Source organism: Myxocyprinus asiaticus, chromosome 24, assembly GCF_019703515.2.
Source record: "Myxocyprinus asiaticus isolate MX2 ecotype Aquarium Trade chromosome 24, UBuf_Myxa_2, whole genome shotgun sequence".
NCBI classification, from domain to species: domain Eukaryota; kingdom Metazoa; phylum Chordata; class Actinopteri; order Cypriniformes; family Catostomidae; genus Myxocyprinus; species Myxocyprinus asiaticus.
In genome coordinates this window covers 24,877,297-24,900,985 of record NC_059367.1, presented here as the reverse complement: position 1 = coordinate 24,900,985, position 23,689 = coordinate 24,877,297, and the positions used below count along the sequence as shown (strand labels likewise).

General features: G+C 38.5%; 1 protein-coding gene across 1 annotated transcript in view; it reads right to left on the bottom strand.

Annotated features, from left to right (window-relative positions):
* The window catches only part of LOC127414914 (protein patched homolog 1-like), an 83,990-nt gene extending 72,685 nt beyond the window's left edge, over positions 1–11,305 (bottom strand). The window contains exons 1-2 of the mRNA XM_051653310.1: positions 10,798–11,305; positions 9,792–9,984 (exon numbers count right to left, since the gene is read on the bottom strand). Coding sequence (XP_051509270.1) covers positions 9,792–9,984; positions 10,798–10,965 — 361 coding nt within the window. The 5' untranslated portion in view covers positions 10,966–11,305. The remainder of the gene's footprint in view (positions 1–9,791; positions 9,985–10,797) is intronic.
* Between the last annotated feature and the right edge of the window lie 12,384 nt (positions 11,306–23,689).

The window sequence follows — 23,689 nt, the reverse complement described above, 5'->3', positions numbered from 1 at the left end:
ACAGGAATTGGAGGGCTGTCAGGATGCCGGTTGTGGATGGGAGTTGCTGCATTCGTATCAGTCTTCCACACATTTGCTTCAGTTTTACATGTGTTGGTTGCCTCTGAAGAAATCTTGATTTATAAACAGTTTATGTATCAATACATAAACACAACAATTAGTGGTGCTTGCTAAGTCAAGTTTCTATTACTACTGCTTATCCTTAAGCCAGAAACATACTTTATGCAAATACGCGTACGCAGATGCGAGTGCTTGGCAAACGCATTGCTAAGGCGTGGTCTGATTGAACATCCTTAAGGTGTGTTCTTGCGTCACTGTGACAATAACAAAACCTCAGTTCTTAAGGGGCCGTTAGAGTTCCCTTCAAAATTATGTACCATTAAAACGGATGTGTTATTACTCAGGAAAGTTGCTATACTTAAATATATTGACGTTACCTTACTTGCTTAGCAATATTCTCTTTAAACTGTTGCTCCACCATGATAGTAGTTGGCTTGAAAGAGAAAACACTGTGGAAGCAGACAGTTCACACTAATGTCTCGTACAGCACCCCTTGTGGCAACGTTGAGAATGCAATGCATACTTGCCTTGCGTTAAGAATTGCAGCTCACACATTTTAATAAAACAGGGAAAAAAATCCCAGAAATATTAAAGGGCAGGCCAGAGCCATTTCGGGAACAGGGACCAGAAAAACATAGAAACTTGGGGAAAGTCCATTAAACACCTAGCAATGGCCTAGCAACCACACAAACGCCCCATCATCGCACTAAAAAACACTGAGAACACCGTTGCAACCTAATGAACAGCAAAACCATGGCAACCACCCCACAACACCACTCATTTTTTTTTTCAACCCAATTTGGAATGCCCAATTCCCAATGCACTCTAAGTCCTCATGGTGGCGTAGTGACTCGCCTTAATCCAGGTGGTGGATGTGGATCAGTTGCCTCCACGTCTGAGATCGTCAATCCACGCATCTTATCACGTGGCTTGTTGAGCACGTTACTGCGGAGACATAGCGCGTGTGGAGGCTTCACGCTATTCTATCATCCACACACAACTCACCACGCACCCCACCGAGAGCGAGAACCACATTATAGCGACCATGAGGAGGTTACCCCATGTGACTCTACCCTCCCTAGCAACCAGGCCAATTTGGTTGCTTAGGAGACCTGGCTGGAGTCAACTCAGCACGTTCTGGATTCGAACCCCCGATTCCAGGGGTGGTGGTCAGTGTCTTTATTCGCTGAGCTACCCAGGCCCCCACCACTCTTTATTTTGAGAAAATGTAAAAATCTAGCTACTTAAAGCCATCACAGTTATTCAAGTTTCATAATTAGTTAGACATACAGAATTAGTAAATTGACCTGAACCATTCAATGCCAATGTATGTAGCTATGTAAGCTTGATTTCATGCATCAAACCATTCCGAAATGTGTAAGACTGCAATTCCTAACTCAACGCAAGTATGCTTTTCATTCTCAATGTTTGCTGCAAGGGGTGCTATAGCAGACAGTATTGTGAACTGTTTTCGGGGATTTTTCTTTTTTAAGTCAGCTACTGTAATGGTGTCACGACAGTTTCAAGAGAATATTGCTGAACAAGTAAGTTAAAGCTGAAGTATGTAATTTCTGCACCACTAGCCCCACCAAACGGTATTGCAAAAATAAACTTAAGCGTTCTGAATATACCCCTCATCTGCCTTTGGTCAAACAAAGAAAAATGGTCCCACCCCCACCTCACGCTATTGGTTGAGTAGCATTTTTGGGGCGGGTCTAAGCAGGTCGCTCAAAGAGAGCAATTTTCATAGTGCCACAGAAACACAGTGCTTACAGTTTTTGAGAAAATGTACCTATGAATGGCTTACTAATAGTTGTCTTTGCATATTAAGCTGGGATAGGAGAAAGTATTTTAACACTAAAAAAGTTACATACTTCAGCTTTAAAGTATACATATAGCAACTTACCTGAAAAATAACTTCCAAATCTATGGCACAAACTTTTAAAGGTAACTCTAAAAAACGCTTGGTCTGCGTTCGTGTACTTGCATAAAGTATGTTTATGGCCAAAGGGTCGGCTAAGGATTAAGGTGACTCCTGAGGGAGGGCACACAGAGCCCATTCTCCAAATTTCAGCAGCCTAGTTCACTCAAACTTCAAACCAGCTAAAGACCTAAAGCCCTTAGGGCTCTACATACATCCCTTACAGTTCAGCCATGTGTGACCAAGCCTTCCCAAGCACATCAAAACAAGGTGAGGACACATTCTTAAACCCCTTCCTTTATATTAAAAGAGGATCTTTCCCTAATATGCACTGCAGATTAAACATTCCTCCACTTTGACAAACAAAAGTCCAATACACTTTAGTGTAAGTCACTATTTGAGCTCAAAACCTCAATGAAAAGCACTTCAGTTTAAATATCTGAAAAGGCTTTCATAAAGAAAACTTTCATAAAACCAATAATTGCACTAAACACACCCAGCAACTACAAGCATGAAATTCTTCCATAATATCCAGCTATCAGATTTACTGTAGGCCTATTTTATATTGATTAATGAGATCTAATAAATTCACACTGCCCCCTGCTGGGTATATGAAGCATTTTGCTGGTAAAATTAATCATTAAATGCTGTTAAACTGATTAGGCCAACTTTCTAGAGGAGGGCAAGTTGTGCTGCTTTGTAGACCCTCTCTCATCATCCTTGGCCATAGCTGGAACCCTTCACTCTGCACCCGGGTCATGTCACAAGTATCAGATGAGCTTTTAAATAGCGGAGTCTCCACTCAATGACCTCAGGTCCTAAGGGACACAGCCTTGTGGCCCCGAGCCTCATGCTATCCCTCCGACCCCCACAACAGAGAAAGGGACAACCCAAACCCTGATATCTCAATGATTTCACAGCAAAAGCCTCAAAAGCGACCAGCAGGGAAAGGCGTACAGGAAGGCAATTGCTTACATGAAACTGTTTTAATTAAATTCGGCCAGTGCTGGTATTTTCTAAAACTTTGAGCCCGTATTTTTGTAAGTCTGAAAAGACAAAAAAATTACCCTAGTCATTCCATCTGAAACTCTTTTTTCAATTTTTTTACACATTTTTAAATGAAATATTTTAAATGTTGCTAGCAGTTTTTTTTTTTTTTTTTTGTAAACAAACCAATTTTTTGTTTTCGTTTTTTGGCTGTTACTGCCTTTATATTTCTGTATATTAAATAGGGGTGGGTAAAAATAGCGATTTCCCAATGTGTCGTGATCTTTATTTGAACGATCTCAATATCAATTCTTAAATCCTAAGATCAATCTTTTACTTTATGCGCAACCCTCTACTACAATGAGAGGAAATCACTCGCATTTGCAACCGAATTTCCCGCTATGCGACTAAGAATTTATATATTTGGCAACTGGCTAGTTAGATTTCACTCATCAGTAAATTAATTGTGTAGTATAGTAGTGGAGTATTCAGCAGCGAGATCCTTTTACTGTGTGTTGAGAGTAAAAGTTGTTCTGTGTGTTTCCAAAGACGAGATCCACACAACCGATTTGTTAATAAATAATCTCTCTTTTAATACCCTTCAGTTCTCATTTCCCGAAGGCAATTTGGTTGCAGCATTTTAAACATATAACAATAACTTTAAAATCAATACAGGAAAAAAAAGTAACAAAACCTGACTGTTCTTCACAGTCAGTTGTTGATCAAAAATAAAAACATTTTTTACATTTAATACTAATCATGCATGACACAGATGAGATAAAGCCATTTGAGTTCTCTCTCGTTAACATGCGCTAATTTAAAGATGCTCTTTACAGAAATGCCAGGTTTCCTTAAAGAGTTCATACCAGTTAGGCCTGTCGCGATTATTAAACAACCATCTGATCGCGGTTATTTCATCTAACCACGGTTATTTGAGACAACGACGATTATTGGCCATTCAAATTCCAATTACATTTTAATGCCCAGATAAGGGAATTATAAGTGAATATACTGTATATACATGAATGGCACGTTTGTGTGTTATTCAGTTGAACTTCGAGTCCTAGCAGCACTAAGTGCACCGCGGAGGTCAACCAGCTACTATCCTGAAGAGCGCGTGTGAAGCGCCCTCATGCACACGCTGTCAGCAGAGGCTCACGCCAAACTCCCGTGAAAAATATAAATGAACAAGTATAAACTGTGGAAGTGAATGCAAAGTGCTCCGGTTTCACTTTAAACTATCGTGTAATGGCAAATGTTCCTGGTTCATACACGCTGTGCTAATAACACGCAGTGACAAAGAGGAGGAGACGCACTCTTACTCTATTTCTGTGGAGTGATGAATTTATGAAACTAAATCTCAAAGGTTTTGCTTCAAGACAAGTAAGGCCTCGTGGGTTTAATCAGAGCATTAAAATAATGTGTGAAAGTGAAGAAATTTGGAAAGAAATTTTTTAGTATTGTAAATAAAAATATACTAAAATATATATAAAAATTATATTTTATTTTTTATTAAAAAAAATTATTGGCCTGCATCAAGCAAAAAAAACCACTAAGGAGATTTCTTAACCCAATTCCAGTGATTTCAGCAATGTCCAACGAATTATTAAAACCTGAAAGGATAGTGGTGAACCGTCAGCGTCGCGGAAGAAATGTGTACGTTAAAAGTTCTTGAATGATCGTGATTGGAGATCACTAAAACGCTTGGTGAAGTCTAGGGCTGGGCGATAGGACGATATTACCGGATATTGAAGATGTCTTACAAAGATCCCGATGCCGACTGTGACACTCATTGACAGACAATGATCGACAATATCTGGAAATGGCAAAACCATGAATCTGGGAAGCTGCCAAATATATTCAACAGTGGCCAGGGTGTGAAACTAGCACCCGCCACCGCAAAATGCGACGAGGCTGAACCCAGTTCGCAATATCCTCGTCCAAATGTATTTCATGCGAGGGTAATTTTGCTCATCTACAGGTGGGCGACCTGTAAGATGTCTCAGAGTGACACATGACAAGAAATGCTGTTAGTCACAAAGACATGCATTTGAAGAAACACACTTTATTATATTTTTAAAAACAGACAAAAGAAAAGCAGTCAATGCTTGTGTCTGATATGCTGTTTGTTCAGAGGCGTGCAGTGCAAGCCTGTCTCGTGGAGCAAGCGCATGTAAAGAGTTTTACTCTTTTTTCTCTGTTTCATTCATCTGAACATTGTTTGCAAGAATAATGTCGTCTATGAGAATGCTGCAAATTATCTCAGTAGGCATGCATTGTGAACGCAACTCTGCAGGTTCAGTAATATATATATATATATTTGTATTACAGATACACATTTATAATTGTCTTTAGTTCTTAATTTGTAGGCTATTAGTAATTTTCCACCTGTTGTCGTTGACGGATACTTGTGTGGTGGCAAATGGAGCTGCTGGAGGTGGTAAATGTTTAAATAAGGTGGTTAAATAACATTTTTTAATCACTTCGTTATTATGGTTGGGAATCGTAAGGAATTTTACGATTCTGGTTCCGATTCCTCTTAACGATTCCGGTTCCTTAATGGTTCCAGTAACGATTCCAGTAATTATTGTAGTACTTTTTATTTATTTATTTTTTTTAAGAATTATTTAGAAAGGAGAAATGTAATTCTTATTGCATTCACTACCCTCTGCTGTCTGTTACCAAATAATGAGATCATTTCAGATTTGTACAGAGCAGATATAACAAATCAGAAATAAATTTAATATGATTCTTGTAAAAGGTGTGTTTGCAGACTTTTTAGAGACATAAATGCAATCCAATAATAGATCCTTACTCTATTTTAAATAAAGAAATCTAAACCAACACGAAATGTGATGGCATATTTCATTCATTAATTTATTATTCGATAAAATTCCACTTATTACAACAAAACTTGTGTATCTTTAATTATACATTGTCATATGAACAACCAGTCAGTAACTGCACTGCTTGATTTAATAGATACACAGGCCATCATTAAATAAACAGTAACAATTCCAGAGACAGTTTAGACTGTGTTTTGTAGCCTAATGTTGTATTTCAGACTTCAACAGTTATTACTTAATTTCGAGTTGAACATTCATAACTTGCACATCAGTGTAAGATTACTTGTATATTGGAAGCGATGTATGGTTCGCGCTGTAGATTCAAAAGAACCGGCTCCTTTGAATAATTATTTCGGGAATCGAACTGTACCAGAAGCGCATATGTTTCGCACTGTAAAAAGAGCCAGCTCGAGACTCGCTCGATTGGGAATTAAATACACTGGTAGAACTGTGTGTTTTAATGCTGTAGAGTCAGTAGAGGGCAGCACTGTTGCAGAGATGCGCTGCTGGAAACACTGTCAAGAGTATTCGAGGATGGTGTTCAAGCCACATCGGCGGAAAACTGCACACTGGTGAACTGTTAACAGAACCGAAAGATATGAAGATCATATGATTCCGGTATTTTTTAAAGAATGGAACCGGTTCTCGGTTCCCAACCCTATTTGTTATGTTATTGCTTTTTTCGTTAGATTAAAATGTAATTTGAATTTAGAAATGTCTTTTGTTTGTTTTTGTTTTTTTGTGTGTGTTTCAATAAATGAATTATCGCCCCGCCCTGAAGTCAAATCGTAAAAATTGACAGTAGAACTCACTGCTATGTTTAATAGTCAAATTAAGAGCATTTCCACATGCACAATGCGACAGTAATTTACAGGATTGGGACTAAACAGCTGTGTGGCCACAAGAAAGACACTTGTTAGTGAGGCTGATTGGAAAAGCCGACTTCAATTTGCTAGAGAGCATAAAGATTGGACTGTGGAGCAGTGGAAAAAGGTCATGTGGTCCGGTGAGTCCAGATTTACCCTATTCCAAAGCGATGTCATGCATGGTGCCCACTGTACAAGCCTCTGGAGGCAATATTATGATCTGGGGTTGCTTCAATCGGTCATGTCTAGGCTCAGCAATGTTATGCGGCAATAAAACGAAGTCAGCTGACTACCTGAATGTACTGAATGACCAGGTTATCCCATCAATGGATTTTTTCTTCCCTGATGGCACAGGCATATTCCAGGACGACAATGCCAAGATTCATCAGGCTCAAATTGTGAAAGAGTGGTTCAGGGAGCATGAGGAATCATTTTCACACATGAATTGGCCACCACAGAGTCCTGACTTTAACCCCATTGAAGTCTTGGGATGTGCTGGAGAAGACTTTACGCAGTGGTTCGACTCTCCCGTCATCAATACGAGATCTCAGCCAAATATTAATGCAACTCTGGATGGAAATAAATGTTGTGACTTGCATAAGGTTGTCGAAACAATGCCACGACGAATGCGCACCATAATCAAAGCTAAAGGCATTTCAACTAAATATTAGAGAATGCAACTGTTTTTTTGGCCAGGCAGTGTACTAATAATAGCTCATAACTCAGAATGTCTTCAAAGGACTTTAGGCCTTTCCTCTCTGAGTCTGAGAGGTCCACCATGCTCCACAACTCAAAACATCATTAGCATTTTAACATAGTGTCCAAAAAAAGTCAAAGCTACATTCAGATCACATCAGTGAATGGATACAGCCAGTGACTCTACAAACTATGACACCATTATCTACATCAATTGTGGAACACTACAAATCTGTAGAGCAACCAAACAAATTATAATGGTTGGACAGCACAGTCCTCAATTGCAAGTGATGAAAGCCAACATGAGATCACACTGTATCCCATTCAAGCCGAACTTAAAGGAGAGGAAGAGACACAGCTTCGCTGAAGGTTCATTTGGAGGTCGCTAGCATACGACTGTTCCAAACGAAACATAAACATGCATCCTAATGGACGTTGGGCTGACATCTCCCAGTGCAAAACCTGGCCAGCCAGAACTAATCTATCTCTCAGCTGTGGAGTTTAATCTAAACAAACAGATCTCAGTGTTACTGAATCTGGAAGCTGTCATGTGCCTCAACATAGGAACGACTGAGGTGTGAGTGTGTGTCCAGCAACTGACTGTCATACTTCATCTGCAATCCTCCAGCACTTCTTGGAAAAGAAATATACAAAGATAAGCAACAGAGATAAAACCATAAGAACATAAAGCTGTGGTCTCGCAAAGTGTGTTTAATAGGGCTCACATTTGATAATAATGAAAAGTTGAATGTGTTGCCTGTCACATTAATCATTACTTTTGAATTGAACAGGAGAGGATGTACTGATAATCTTAAGGATTAACTGAAATCCATTGTAAAACTGTGGAGAACCATCAAAATGGTCAACAATCAATATATAGCACACAAATGCTACAACAGGATTTGAGAATGTGGCTGACGATAACTCATGTGTCATATAGGACATTATGTTGTGTAACAACATGTTTATACCATTGTTATTACACATTAGCCCATTAGATATAGTTCTGATTAATGCAGAATCAAATATCTTTATTGCTAAATGTTGGGTCAAACACCATTTAGTCATACATCTATCGATTATTACACTTTTTAATTGAGTACTTATTCAGTTTAGTATTATTGCAAAACATATCGCCCTAACTGAGGGGTAGACTGATATTTATGGACCTAGGCTGCTACTGCAAAATGTTTCAAGCCGAGTCCCTTGTAAGGTTGACCGAATATGTACACTGGCTTTGGATGAAAAAGTTTCTGCTAAATGGCAAGCTAGTAAAGTAAAAGAGAAAAGGAACATAGACTTCAGGCTAAACCCAATGAGATCACTTACTTCTCTCATTGTTAATTAGTTTCAATGGTGGAAGCTATTAAAAATGTACCAGGCCTGTAGAACAAACATTTCAACAAAATGCCAGAGCATGCAAGCCAAAGTATTTAGTGCAACAAATCACTGATGTATGTAGTGTCAAACAGACCAATTTCACACACGCTGGTATATTTCAGGGAACTCACAACATGTAAATGTTTCATTTCAAATGCAGTGCTTACTAATTGAAAAACAGGCAAATTCTTTCATGTAATTCCTGGTACACTGCCATACATAACATGCTCCAAAGAGGACACTGAAAGCCAACTTAATTAAAACAACTTAATGCAAAAATAATCACTGTAGGGTCATTTATAAGGAATCCCCTCATATCATCTATGATCATATAAAATATTCTTAAACTGCTAGAATGTGGATCAGAGCATAAAGGACTGTTTGCCCCTCCCCCTTTAAAAAAATCACCACCTACACTATAGGCCCCAACATCTCACAATCGACTTGTTCATAAAATAAAGCAACTTTTTAAAAACTTTTTTAGACTGCCTTTTGAGTTGTAGTTCGAGTCGGATTTAAATGCACGTTTGTGCCTGTAGTTCGCTCGGTTCCTCCTGAAACTCTGAGACAAATCTTTTTGGAAAGTTGAAAGCTGTCCAAAACAGGACCACACACAGCCTCTCTCTGAGCAGCACGGATCAGATTCAACTGCTGAAGGCACACACACACACACACACACACACACACACACACACACAAAATGGCGGCTTTGACCAAATCTATTCCCGTTTAAAACACTAGCACTGCTCTCGAAATTAAATCACAGCGAGGTACCGAACGTACAAACACTCGGCGCGCGCGAGCGGCAATCTTTCCATTAACAAAATGCGAAAGTGCGCGCGAGGCGAATTCCAACCGATATGCATTCTTTTCACGATTCATTTGGAATTCTGCCAGACTTCCATACAATAAACAATTCCTCCAGCTTACATGACAGACCCCCACCCCACCCACCGCTTCAGTCAGGTCTACATTACACTTGCGGGGAAAACGTATAAGAAAACCTTTAAAGGTATACGAAAATTAGATTCTTACCTTCTACCCAGAGTTTCTCCACGTCCGTCTCCAGATTAGCTGCCCTTAAACCAACAGCAAAAGCTCCGAAAATTAAAAGGCCCACAACTAAAAACTTTCCACAGTTCTTTTGTATGTAACAGCCAAGGTTAAACAAAAGTCTTTGAAACTTTGCTCTCAGCCACAGCGGTGCTTTCCTCCCAGCAGCCTTCCCCTATGACAAGACAAGAGAGACCAAATATTAAACTCCAGTCTAGACGTATGAGCTATCTAAGCCCTTTAACTACATTTGACCAATAGACATTTAATAAGCTAAATTGGCACTTGTTACAAGGGGACTTAAATAATCACATGGCCAAGATTTAGTTTTGTTTTTTCAAAACAATTACTTGAAATGTATGAAACAGCCAGTTTCAAAGAGCATTGCAACTCAAAGGAGCTAAATTAACATTTAACTGACTGTGATAGATATGTTGGACCCTTTGTAAAAGGGAAACTGATAACACTGTTCCAGGAAAAATAATATTGGAGATGCACGTGGGGGGCATAGCTGCAGGGATGCGATGTGATGTGACTTGGGAAGTGCTGAAGCCATCACAGAGGGAGTTCCGACAATATTTGTGAACGGAAGAGGGCAGCCACATGGATTGTGCCTGAGCAGTACGGGACGAAAACTGCTCCCCATGCAGATACTATCGCAGTAATGTCTAGGGTGCTTCAATCTAGTGGGCTACATCACCAACTAAAATAAAGACCTCTTAGTTATTCATCTTTTCTGCATCTGGCAGTTATATGTCGGCTTAAAAAAACGAACAAACTCTGATTACTGTAACTGCAGATGAACATAACGGAGAACAAATGCGATGCTCAATAGGGAATCCCTTGAGCGGTTACAGGTTGCTTCATAGGACACCCCCATCCGTGCAGTGGCTATCCCGTTACCTAGCGACTATACTAAAAGTTGGACACTTTCTCAGACTTTTTCCCCAACAAAGTCCAAATGCAAACGAGACAAACGTAAACGCACCTCTGATATCTGCTCCAAAGCAAAGGCGGCATCGCAATAACTCGGCCGCTGCAAATACTCCAAATCCGCTGCGGCGGTCGGATAGTCCCCCCTATTTCTCCGCGTTAACCTCGACCGACCGGGGTCTCTGTTGTCCTGCTCGGAGGAGACATTAACAGCCGAGGCCATGTTGCAAAGTCTGCGCCGAACTCCTCGTGATCCGCGCTAGTGTATTTCCCCGCGAGCGATTGGCGATATCCGAAGTAAACCAGGTTTCTCTCTCGTTGAGCTCAGATCCGCGAAGCACTTCATACTCCTGTTTGAGACGGCTAGTCAGAGTCTGCGCCTTCCATTCCAACATTTCGCGAATCTGGAGGTCTCCAACAATTCCCCCACTTTCACGCCGTCTTCTTGAAGGGTTTGCGATATCAGAAGGCGAAGTGGAAGCTGTGGAAACGTCGATCTCGCGGTGGCTGAAGCATTCTGTGATCTATGTGGTCGCTCCTCAGGCCGCGCGACAAGACGATCTCTGAGAGATTCAATAGATGTGAAAAAAGTACACTCTCCGTACGGAGACAGAGGAGGAGGGGCGTGGCAAAAAGCGACTCGAAATCCCGCCTCCGGGGCTGTCAGATGGCCGGGGTTTCTGGGATCTGATTGGTTCCAGACGGGCAAAAATTACTCAGCAAACACGACTATTATTAGCTGCTTAGCAACAGCTCACCAAAGTAGAGACCACCCAGGCCGCGAGCCCTCGTGTGTGCATCTCAAACTTCAGGGGAGTCTTAAAGAAGCAAAGCCCACTTTCTGCGGGCTCCAAGAACTGGGTCCAAATCGAAGTTTTTCGAAGTACAAGAAAACTTCCAGAGCAGAGACGAAACAGAACACTTTCAAGTCGTGCTCTTTCTTTCTTTCTTTCTTTCTTTCTTTCTTTCTTTCTTTCTTTCTTCATATCTATCTATCTATCTATCTGTCTATCTATCTGTCTATCTATCTAAATTTTTCTTTCTTTATTTTCTTTTTACTTTTTTCTTTCTTGACTTCTTTTTTCTTTCATTCATTCTTTCTATCTATCTATCTATCTATCTATCTATCTATCTATCTATGTAATTTTTTATTTTCTTTCTACTTTTTTCTTTCATGCTTTCTTTTCTGACTTCTTTTTTCTTTCATTCATTCTTTCTATCTATCTATCTAGCTATCTTTTTCTTTATTTACTTTTTCTTTTCTTTCTTGCTTTCTTTTTTACTTCTTTCATTCATTCTTTCTATCTCTCTATCTATCATCTTTTTATATTCTTTTTTCCTTTTTTCTTTTTACTTCTTGCTTTCTTTTTTACTTCTTTTTTCATTCATTCTTTCTTCATATCTATCTATCTATCTATCTATCTATAAGTCGTTTAGGACATCTTTGTGCATGACACAAGTAATTTTTCCAACAATTGTTTACAGACAGATTGTTTCACTTTGAATTGACTATATCACAATTCCAGTGGGTCAGAAGTTTACATACACTAAGTTAAATGTGCCTTTAAGCCGCTTGAAAAATTCCAGAAAATGATGTTAAGCCTTTACACAGTTAGCCAATTAGCTTCTGATAGGAGGTGTACTGAACTGGAGGTGTACCTGTGGATGTATTTTAAGGCCAACCTTCAAACTCGGAAGATCTCAGAAAAACAAATTGTGGACCTCCACAAGTCTGGTTCATCCTACCACGTACCACGTTCATCTGTAAAAACAATAGTACGCAAGTATAAACACCATGGGACCACGCAGTCAACATACCGCTCAGGAAGGAGACTGTAACAATTATGGAATAGAGGAAGCTGGGGCCGGCTTGACAAAACACGTAGACATTTATTGTTGCACTTTTCAGTCGCACACAATAAGGCTGCTTTTCAGCAGTACACAAAAGGTTTGCTTTTCACAGCAAAGGACCTTGTGAAAATGCTGGAGGAAACAGGTAGACAAGTATCTACAGGTGCATCTCAATAAATTAGAATGTCGTGGAAAAGTTCATTTATTTCAGTAATTCAACTCAAATTGTGAAACTCGTGTATTAAATAAATTCAATGGCACACAGACTGAAGTAGTTTAAGTCTTTGGTTCTTTTAACTGTGATGATTTTGACTCACATTTAACAAAAACACACCAATTCACTATCTCAAAAAATTAGAATACATCATAAGACCAATAAAAAAAACATTTTTAGTGAATTGTTGGCCTTCTGGAAAGTATGTTCATTTACTGTATATATACTCAATACTTGGTAGGGGCTCCTTTTGCTTTAATTACTTCCTCAATTCGGCGTGGCATGGAGGTGATCAGTTTGTGGCACTGCTGAGGTGGTATGGAAGCCCAGGTTTCTTTGACAGTGGCCTTCAGCTCATCTGCATTTTTTGGTCTCTTGTTTCTCATTTTCCTCTTGACAATACCCCATAGATTCTCTATGGGGTTCAGGTCTGGTGAGTTTGCTGGCCAGTCAAGCACACCAACACCATGGTCATTTAACCAACTTTTGGTGCTTTTGGCAGTGTGGGCAGGTGCCAAATCCTGCTGGAAAATGAAATCAGCATCTTTAAAAAGCTGGTAAGCAGAAGGAAGCATGAAGTGCTCCAAAATTTCTTGGTAAACGGGTGCAGTGACTTTGGTTTTCAAAAAACACAATGGACCAACACCAGCAGATGACATTGCACCCCAAATCATCACAGACTGTGGAAACTTAACACTGGACTTCAAGCAACTTGGGCTATGAGCTTCTCCACCCTTCCTCCAGACTCTAGGACCTTGGTTTCCAAATGAAATACAAAACTTGCTCTCATCTGAAAAAGAGGACTTTGGAACACTGGGCAGCAGTCCAGTTCTTCTTCTCCTCAGCCCAGGTAAGACGCTTCTGACGTTGTCTGTGGTTCAGGAGTGGCTTAACAAGAGGAATACGACAAATGTAGCCAAATTCCTTGACATGTCTGTGTGTGGTGGCTCTTGATGCCTTGACCCCAGCCTCAGTCTATTCCTTGTGAAGTTCACCCAAATTCTTGAATCGATTTTGCTTGACAATCGTAAGGCTGCGGTTCTCTCGGTTGGTTGTGCATCTTTTTCTTCCACACTTTTTCCTTCCACTCAACTTTCTGTTAACATGCTTGGATACAGCACTCTGTGAACAGCCAGCTTCTTTGGCAATGAATGTTTGTGGCTTACCCTCCTTGTGAAGGGTGTCAATGATTGTCTTCTGGACAACTGTCAGATCAGCAGTCTTCCCCATGATTGTGTAGCCTAGTGAACCAAACTGAGAGACCATTTTGAAGGCTCAGGAAACCTTTGCAGGTGTTTTGAGTTGATTAGCTGATTGGCATGTCACCATATTCTAATTTTTTGAGATAGTGAATTGGTGGGTTTTTGTTAAATGTGAGCCAAAATCATCACAATTAAAAGAACCAAAGACTTAAACTACTTCAGTCTGTGTGCACTGAATTTATTTAATACACGAGTTTCACAATTTGAGTTGAATTAGTGAAATAAATGAACTTTTCCACGACATTCTAATTTATTGAAGTCCTATATCAACATAACCTGAAAGGCTGCTCAGCAAGGAAGAAGCCACTGCTCCAAAACTGCCATAAATTAAAGCCAAAGCCGAAGAACACCCTACCAACCGTGAAGCATGGGGGTGGCAGCATCATGTTGTGGGGGTGCTTTGCTGCTGGAAGGAAGTTAAAGCTCGGTTGCAAATGGATCTTCCAAACGGACAAAGACCCCAAGCATACCTCCAAAGCTGTGGCAAAATGGCTTAAGGACAACAAAGTCAAGGTATTGGAGTGGCCATCACAAAGCCCTGACCTCAATCCAACAGAAAATTTGTGGGCAGAACTGAAAAAGCGTGTGCGAGCAAGGAAGCCTAAAAGCCTGACTCTGTTACACCAGTTCTGTCTGGACAAATGGGCCAAAATTCCAGCAACTTATTGTGAGAAGCTTGTAGAAGGCTACCCAAAATGTTTGACCCAAGTTAAACAATTTAAAGTCAATGCTACCAAATACTAACATAGTGTATGTAAACTTCTGACCCACTAGGAATGTGATGAAAGAAATAAAAGCTGAAATAAATCATTCTCTCTACTATTATTCTGATATTTCACATTCTTAAAATAAAGTAGTGATCCTAACTGACCTAATGTCAGGAATTGTGAAAAACTGAGTTTATATGTATTTGGCAAAGGTGTATGTAAGTACGAGCAAATTCCTTTGCTTATATAAATGTCAAAGTGATAATTCACAAATTTTTTTTAATTAAGTCATTATTTACTCACTGTCGTGTTATTGTAAACCTACAGTGTGTGACTTTTTTCTTTTTTGAAAGAGTGCACGCTCTGCCTCTCTCAGCCAGAATAATCACTTGAAAACTGATGTGCAGTATCATATACACAGACTTTATGATAGTCCTAACTGTAGAGAGCACATCAATATGAAAATCCCAGACATTTTTTTTTATTTTTATTTATTTTCTCCCCTTTTCTTCCAATTTGGAATGCCAAATTCCCACTACTTAGTAGGTCCCCATGGTGGCGCGGTTACCTCAATCCTGGTGGTGGAGGACAAGTCTCAGTTGCCTCTGCTTCTGAGACAGTCAATCCGCGCATCTTATCACGTGGCTCGCTGTGCATGACACCGCAGAGACTCACAGCATGTGAAAGCTTGTTACCCTCCGTGATCCATGCACAACTTACCACACGCTCCATTGAGAGCGAGAACCCCTAATCATGACCACGAGGAGGTTACCCCATGTGACTCTACCCTCCTTAGCAACCGGGCCAATTTGGTTGCTTAGGAGACATGGCTGGAGTCACTCAGCTCACCCTGGATTCGAACTCACGACACCAGGGGTGGTAGTCAGCGTCAATACTCGCTGAGCTACCCAGGCCCCCAATCCTGGACATTTTTAGCGAATTTTGAAATTCAAAAAAGACATGTCTGGAAAAAAAAAAGGTCTGGTTAGGACACAGTGTGACTGACTATAGCTGCCTCAGCCTCTTACATCTCAGTTTGATTTCTGAGAACTCCAGTTTATACAAATCAGGCCATAAAATGCATCTCCTCTTCGACTCTTCGAATTTTTCAGACATGTTTTGTAAGTTTGTTTCTCTGGTTTGTGTGCAGCTGTGTTGTGTTCTCTATTGTTAATGTCACTGGTGGTCTGGCTGAAGCTAAACAAAGAGTTCTCGCTTGAACGGCCCATCTTGCGTGCACGGGCTGCGTGAACCGCTGCTCTCATGCAATTTCATGAACGTGCACATGAGAGCAACAGTCGGTGATAATTTAAACTAAATAATGAATTCGAATTTGTTTTGTTTGATTTTGAGTTTGATTTCTGACTACTCCGGTTTATACGAACGCCTTCAGAACAAGGCATGAGTCGCATGGAATAATTGATTAGACAGCTATTTGTGCATCCTTTTGAAACTTAAAGAGGTGGTCACCATCCACTGCCATTGTATGACATCAGTGAGAATAATATTTTTTCAAAATTTCTCCCTTTGTGTACCAAAAAAGAAAGCTCATAACTGTAAATAATTATATACTCTACTTGTATTGATTTCCCGTTTTCAGTCCCAGCTGGGCAGTTTGGATATTGGCCATACTGAGAGCACTGACTCCTGGCTACAGGGCAAATAAAAAATGCAATTAATGAGGGTTGTCTTTTATAGTGCACAGGTGGGTTACAGTTTTGAACAAGCCTGTGCCAAAACATGGGAATTCCTTGTCTTGCTGCCCTTTTTTCATGATGTTGTGCAAACATTACATAGGTTTTATGCTATGCATAATACAAAAATAGTTTATGACTATTAAGATTGAGAAATTTCCCAAAGCCACTCTGCAATACAGTATGTCATGATTAGTTTTCGATCACATTCTTGAATCTCTTCTCTAAACACAAATCACATTATTCAACACAATTAATGCAAATATATGCAGTTACACAGTGTCCTATATAAACACTGAACAATTATTGAAGTAGTGATATCATCAGTTTAGGAGGTTAGGGAGGAAAGCTTTGACATTAGTAAGAAAATGAGATACAACGTTATGAAGAATCCATTTCCTATCCCACCCTGCCATCAGGAAATTATTATAGCCATATTATTTTCTTTCAGAAAGGGGGAAAAAAAAAACTAGACCATTAGTCATTAACTTCCTCTGCTGCTATATGATCTGTCCTGAGCTCTATGTTTCACTCAATCTCTCCCAACAGTCCTCTAGAATTTGCCATGGTTCCCACTACATTGATGTACCCATGACTTTTCCCATGTTTACTCTGTAGCACAAGGTTGTGCTCAATCACACAGATGTGTTTGACAGCTCTGAGCACTTCTCTGCCAGTGTTTACACTCTCCAATTTCCTCTGCGATTGTGTGGTTCTTGTATAATCAGTGTGACACTAGAGAACGGAGAACACTTCATAAAAACTGGCTATTTACCTTTGTGCGGAGACTGGATGTTTTCAATGGTATTTCAAATTTTAACAAACATTTAAGATAATTTCCAGAATTATAATTATTTTTGTCAGTTGGAGTGGAGAAAATACCGATTTAAATTACACATCTTTTATTTGTGTAACACTGTATTATTGTCCTGTATTATTTTCCCTGCTGTATTTAGATACAGTAAAATACTGTTGGGTGCCAACAGTATGAAGCTTGTCACATGCCTTCCTGCACTGCCAACACCACAGTTTATTGTTTTGTTGCCTCTAATTGGAAATAAAAATCAAAGTATGGTGAGAAAAAGTAAAGAAAATAGGAAATTACCACTGGTAATGTTATAAGAATGAAAAAGTCATATTTTAATATAATATAGTTAAGCAATATCACATGATATATATGTATATGTATATATATGTGTATATGTATGTATTTATATGTATGTATATGTATATATATATGAGTATGTGTGTATGTATATATATATATATATATATATATATATATATAGTCTATTGTGTATTCTATATATATACTTTTTTCTTTTCAATATTTATCAAATTTTTATTCAATTTTAATTATTTTTTAAAAGTCTTGTTGCTGTTTTTGTATTGTTTTTGTATTGTTGTGTACTGGAAGCTCCTGTCACCAAGACAAATTCCTTGTATGTGTAAGCATACTTGGCAATAAAGCTCATTCTGATTCTGATTCTGATGAGCAAGTGTGCCGTTGTTCTGAATATCAGCACAGCTGGTAGGAAAGCTCCAAAAAATTATTGAGGGGTGACATGATGTTCTGGGTACATTCGCAAATACGCTGTTGTCAGCGCTCTTAGAGCGGTTCACGTTAGAAGCCGCCGGGGTCGCGACAGGTGAGTTTTTTAAGTAGGGTTCGGGTTTGTAATTTATGAAAATAAGTATATATATAGGCTATTTCGCGCACGCGCTCTCACTCACAGATACGCGCGAACGGATGAGTTAGGGGCCGTTCACACCGAACGTGTTTTGGCTTGCGTCTGCTCTGTTTTTCCATTGTTTTCCTGTGTAAACGCGCTGGACGAACGTCCATACCTGTTGCACCGCGTCTCGCTGTTTCTTCAGTGTCTCACGGAGGACTGGCACATTTTATACACTGTTTCAAGATAATAAGAGCTTCAGGCTTCAAAAATGCATGTCGAGACACCTGCGTTCTGTTTCAATCGTTGCACTGTGTCTAGATTTTTTTTTTTTTTTTTTGTTTATTTTAGCACAGGTGTCACAAAGATTTAATGTTCTGAACAAGTTCAGGTTGCAAAGAGGGGACTGTTACAATGTTTAACATTATTCCAGATTGTTCTGCGACAAGCAAAGTTTCAGCGCTTGATAAACGGCAATGGTTTTTCCCTTCTGCTCTAGTGTGCTGATGGGCCACCGTGCCTTGTATGTTTACTGTTACAATACGAACGTTGCCTACGATGCGTACATAAAATACAGCCTCAGCATCAGAATATAAACTCCAGGTGAATGTTAAGTAAATAAGACAGGAATATATTACTATTGTATACAACAAATCCTCAAAGTAATAATTATACTGTATCATATTATAATGACAAACTGGACAACAATAAATAATTGTTGTGTTATAATATTAATAAATAACAACTGAAAATCCAAAATGTTACTGGGTGAAGAAGTAGGTTTTGCACACCAAAAAAAAAAAAAAAAAAAAAAAAAAAAAAAAAAAAAAAAAAAAATATAAACAAAAATAAAATACAAATTATTTCCATTTTTTTTAATCACTCTATTGTGGAAAAACTGGAAAACATGCATTAATTATCTATAACTAGATTTTATTTCATTAAACATTTTGAATGTACTTGGTTACAATGGTTGATAGGATGAATTTAAAATTATGATTTAAAATACATTTTATGTAATTTTTTTAAGCAAACATTTTCAAAATGGGGCCCCGGCTTGGTCGGATGCTCGGGGCCTCAGAAATCGTAAACCCGCCCGAAACGCATCATAATACCAGGTGGAAACGGGGTAAATGATTCAGTGATTCCCTCATAACATAAAATACATTTATTTGTCACCCCCTACTGGCATAAAAATGTCATCTACAGAAATGATCGTTGAATGAATCCGTGGCCCTATTTCAACCTGGTATTAAGATGCGTTTTCAGTATTCCGATCACAAGGGGTCAGCTGAGACGCATTCCTGTTTACACCTGGTATTACCATACATCTCAAAAGCGTCTCCTGTGACCACTTCTGTTCAGATATTGAAGGGAGGGTCTCTGATTACATGGTGACATACATCATTTACAATGTTGCCCCCTGATATTCTTGCATATTTTTTTGCACATTCCCTTGCACATTTCTTTGCACATAATTTCTACCTCTTGATGCTGCTTGCACTGTTATGGTCACCGGCCATATATATATATATATATATATATATATATATATATATATATATATATATATTTACATATATTATACCTCATTCTGTATAATGCACCTTCAGTGCTTATACTTCTTAATTTGCACCTTGTACTGTATTCATAGACACTTGCATTGAGATGGTCTCTGTTTCTCTACCTCATAACTTTGCACTCCATAAAAAATCTTTATTGTGTACACTAATATATATATATATATATATATATATATATATATATATATATATATATATATATATATGATATATATTGCTATTTGCACTTCTGGTTAGATGCTAACTGCATTTCATTGGCTCTGTACCTGTACTCTGCACAATGACAATAAAGTTGAGTCTAATCTAATCAATCATTCTGTCAGTGTGTTACTGCATGAAAACAAACTGCAAAAAAACAAAAAAAAAAACAAAAAAAAAAGTCATAAGTCAAAGAAAGCTTGAAAAAATGGTGCACTGTTCCTCCCAGATGCAGCTGACATTTGATCTAAGCACAAATGCAAATTTCAAGCAGAATTCTCCATTATTTAAGTATGAACCTGAGCATCAGATGTGTGTGCTTGTCATCTGTGTTCCTTCATGTTAATATCAGACCCACTGAAGAAGTTCTGTGAAGTTCTTGTGGTTGTATATGTATTCATTTTTTCAAATTTTCTTATCAGATGGTTATTTCTTTTTTAAAGCCGCTCATAACCAGCAAAGTTTAAACTCTTGTTTTAGTGCAGCGTTTGACTGACAGGTGAGGGGTGGTACTTCGTTGCTTTCCGGAACGCATTTAGGACGGTTTGCGTTTCACACCTTTACTGCGATTTTGACTACCTCTGTATGTGGTTTCAGTGATCTGATCACAAAACGTTTTGTAGCCCGATTCCACCTGTATTTTGCGCTGACCACTTGTGATCAGATCACCAAAAATGCATATAACACCAGGTGGAAACAGGGTCAGTAACTGAGATCAAAATCCCCACCCGTGATAAATAGTAGTGACCCAGTGCTTTTGATAACTATGGTGAAAAAAATCAACACCATTGGAACGCCGCTTGGCCGATCAGATTCGAGGACTGGAACTAACTGTTGTATGATAAGTATTTCAAAATATGTGTGCAATTATAAGCAATAGAAATTATACATCTTAAAATCATTTTCTAGGTTTCTTTAATTCAAAGTAGTGGTCTGTAGTTGTTTTGTTTGTTAGATACTTTGAAATTCCTACAGAACAGTTGGGCCCACGATGCCCAGATCCTGATCTATGCTTAGTTTATAATCTTAGCAATCATCATTTTTAGGCTTAAGACTGAACCCTTCCCATATATTCCCCAAAATTCCAAATTATGCAATGACTTTTGTGTATTGTTTTCATTGCATCACCATAGAAATCCATCATTTCTCAGAAACATTACACTCTGTAAATGTGAGATTATTGTGTTGTTGTCCAGTCGCCATACAAACTGTTAATCGTTCCAATCTCATTAGCATGGTGTGTTTATAAAAACCACTTTGAGTAGCTCCCCAGTGTCCCTGAACAATATCAAGTCATGCATTTCTTACCTAATCACAGTATAATTTCTATACCTCATGAGAGGTCCTTGGAAATTATGGTTTCTTTCTTCACAGCTGTGAGTGTTTGTCCCATAAGCGTCATGATATGGTTTACAGACTCTCATCTGAATTTCTGATAATGAGGACTGAACATACTAAAACATGCTTCAGTATTTAAAAACATTTTCCATTGTCTCATTTGCATAATGTTGAAGAGTAAAATCATCCAAACTCTACAAAGGCCATATTGAGCTTTATCATAATCGATCAACCATTTATGAGTAAAACACTGTGGGTGTTTTCAAGCACTGAGGTAAAATACTCTCCAAAAGCAGAGTCATTTTGGAGTGGATTATATGATGACGTGGCTACATTTGCAAAGTACCCACAACTAGCTCACAACCCTGTGGCTCCGAGCCCTAAAGGACCCTCTGTTCCTTGAAACACATTTTCAGATTGGCAATTATAAAGTAAACACAGCTGGCTGTAATATAAGTGCATTCATTGGCTGCATCATGATTATTGCTTTTACTTCAATTTGACAGCCAAAAAATTATTACATATACAAACTTTGCAGTTGATTGAGTTTCTCAGTGGCATCTTGTCTCTAAAAAGAGACCTTTATTTTCTTTGAAAAATGTACAAGCTCTGGACAGGTTTGTATTGCAGTTTTAATAGAGTCAAATTGTATCATTGTATCATTCTAAACGAAATATTGCCCTCCAGGCCCTGCCAATATTACAAATGCCATCTGTTCAACACATCAACTTTTTTTTAACTGTTACTGATGTGACATTTGTGGTTATGCATTTAATATGCTCGCCAGCACCAAAAATTTAAGACGTGCAACTTAAAAGAGAACTGTGTGCATCATTGGCATTTATGACCATATGAGAATATGTCTACGTCCTCGTGTTAAATCAAATGTGATGTTTTCAGGCTCTGACATATTATTCATCATGTTTACCATTACTTTTGACATACGACAGAGAGACATCTGTAGTCATTTACCACAGGCTGTGCTTGGATTAGAACAAAACATGCACAAAAAAAAAAAAAAACCCTCTGCTATATTTTATTTAGATTTCTTTATATACATAACGCCAAAGAAATTTCTATTCCTTCATTACACCATTTTGCATTATGTCAAGTATGTGCATACCATCCTCTCACTCAGCTTTTAAAATCTGTGTATAAACACAAAACTGAAATGCAATGCTTTTTGAGATCATCCAATCAATGCCTGCCTTTAAGATTTATGGCCTTCCCGATCTTTCTTCAGAACACAATAGCTGGGTGCTCTGAGAGCCTGTTTGCACTTATGAAATAATTTAGGAAAAACAGGCATCATTCACTGACCGAGTGACTGGGTGAGAAAAGGGAAGAGGTTTGGTGCAGATGTTCTGGTCCAGTTGCGGGTCTGCAGGGAACGTGGACCTGCAGGGTGATATTTTGATGAGGGTTGCAGAGAATAAAATCAACGAAAACCATGCTATTGCAGAAAGAAGAACTCCAATCAGTATAGCAGTATGGAAAGCCCATTCATTTTTATACTAAAATATTAATATAGAAAGACAGTAACAATTGAATGTTGAAAATATGTCTGGTGTGACCAAAATTCCACTGCTTTCTGCGTTCCTTCTTTTCTTTCTTTAAATTGTACGCAGGCAACAGTGAGACAATATGTCTGCAAAAAGTTATTTAAATTGTCAAACAACTCTACCACACTGAAAACCCTAATAAGTTGACTTTACTCAACTGATTGAGTAAACTTGTTCCCTCAGTTGAACTGAGTAATGGCGTCTCCAAGTTTGTGTAATTAAGTTCACTTAACTTAGTGATCATACAGAATTAACTTATGTTAAGGTAACTAGATGCAAGTAGACTTAACTCAGATTTGCTGTTTAAAGGAATATTCCAGGTTCAAAATAAGTTAAGCTCAATCAACAACATTTGTGGCATAATGTCGATTACAACAAAAATTTATTTTGAACTGCCCCTCCTTTTCTTTAAAAAAAGCAAAATTCAATTTTACAGTGAGACATTTACAACGGAAGTGAATGGGTCCAATTCGTAAATGTTAAAATACTCACTGTTTCAAAAGTATAACCACAATACATAAACAGTATACGTGTTAACATGATTTTAGCGTGATAAAATCATTTATTAACCTTTTCTGTGTAAAGTTATAGCCAATTTTACAACTTCATTGCCATGACGATGTAATGTCAACAAACCCTAAAATGACTGTAAAATGACGATTTAAATAACTTTACAGCTCAAATAATACATTAGTTTTAACAGAAGAATTAATGTAAATGCTTTTATAAAATTATAAGCTTCACATTTCTGCCTTTGAACCCTTCTAAAATTGTCCCCATTCACTTCAGTTGTAAGAGTCTCACTCTAACTTCGATTTCTTTGCTTTTTTAAAGAAAAGGATGGACGAGTCAAAATAATTTTTTG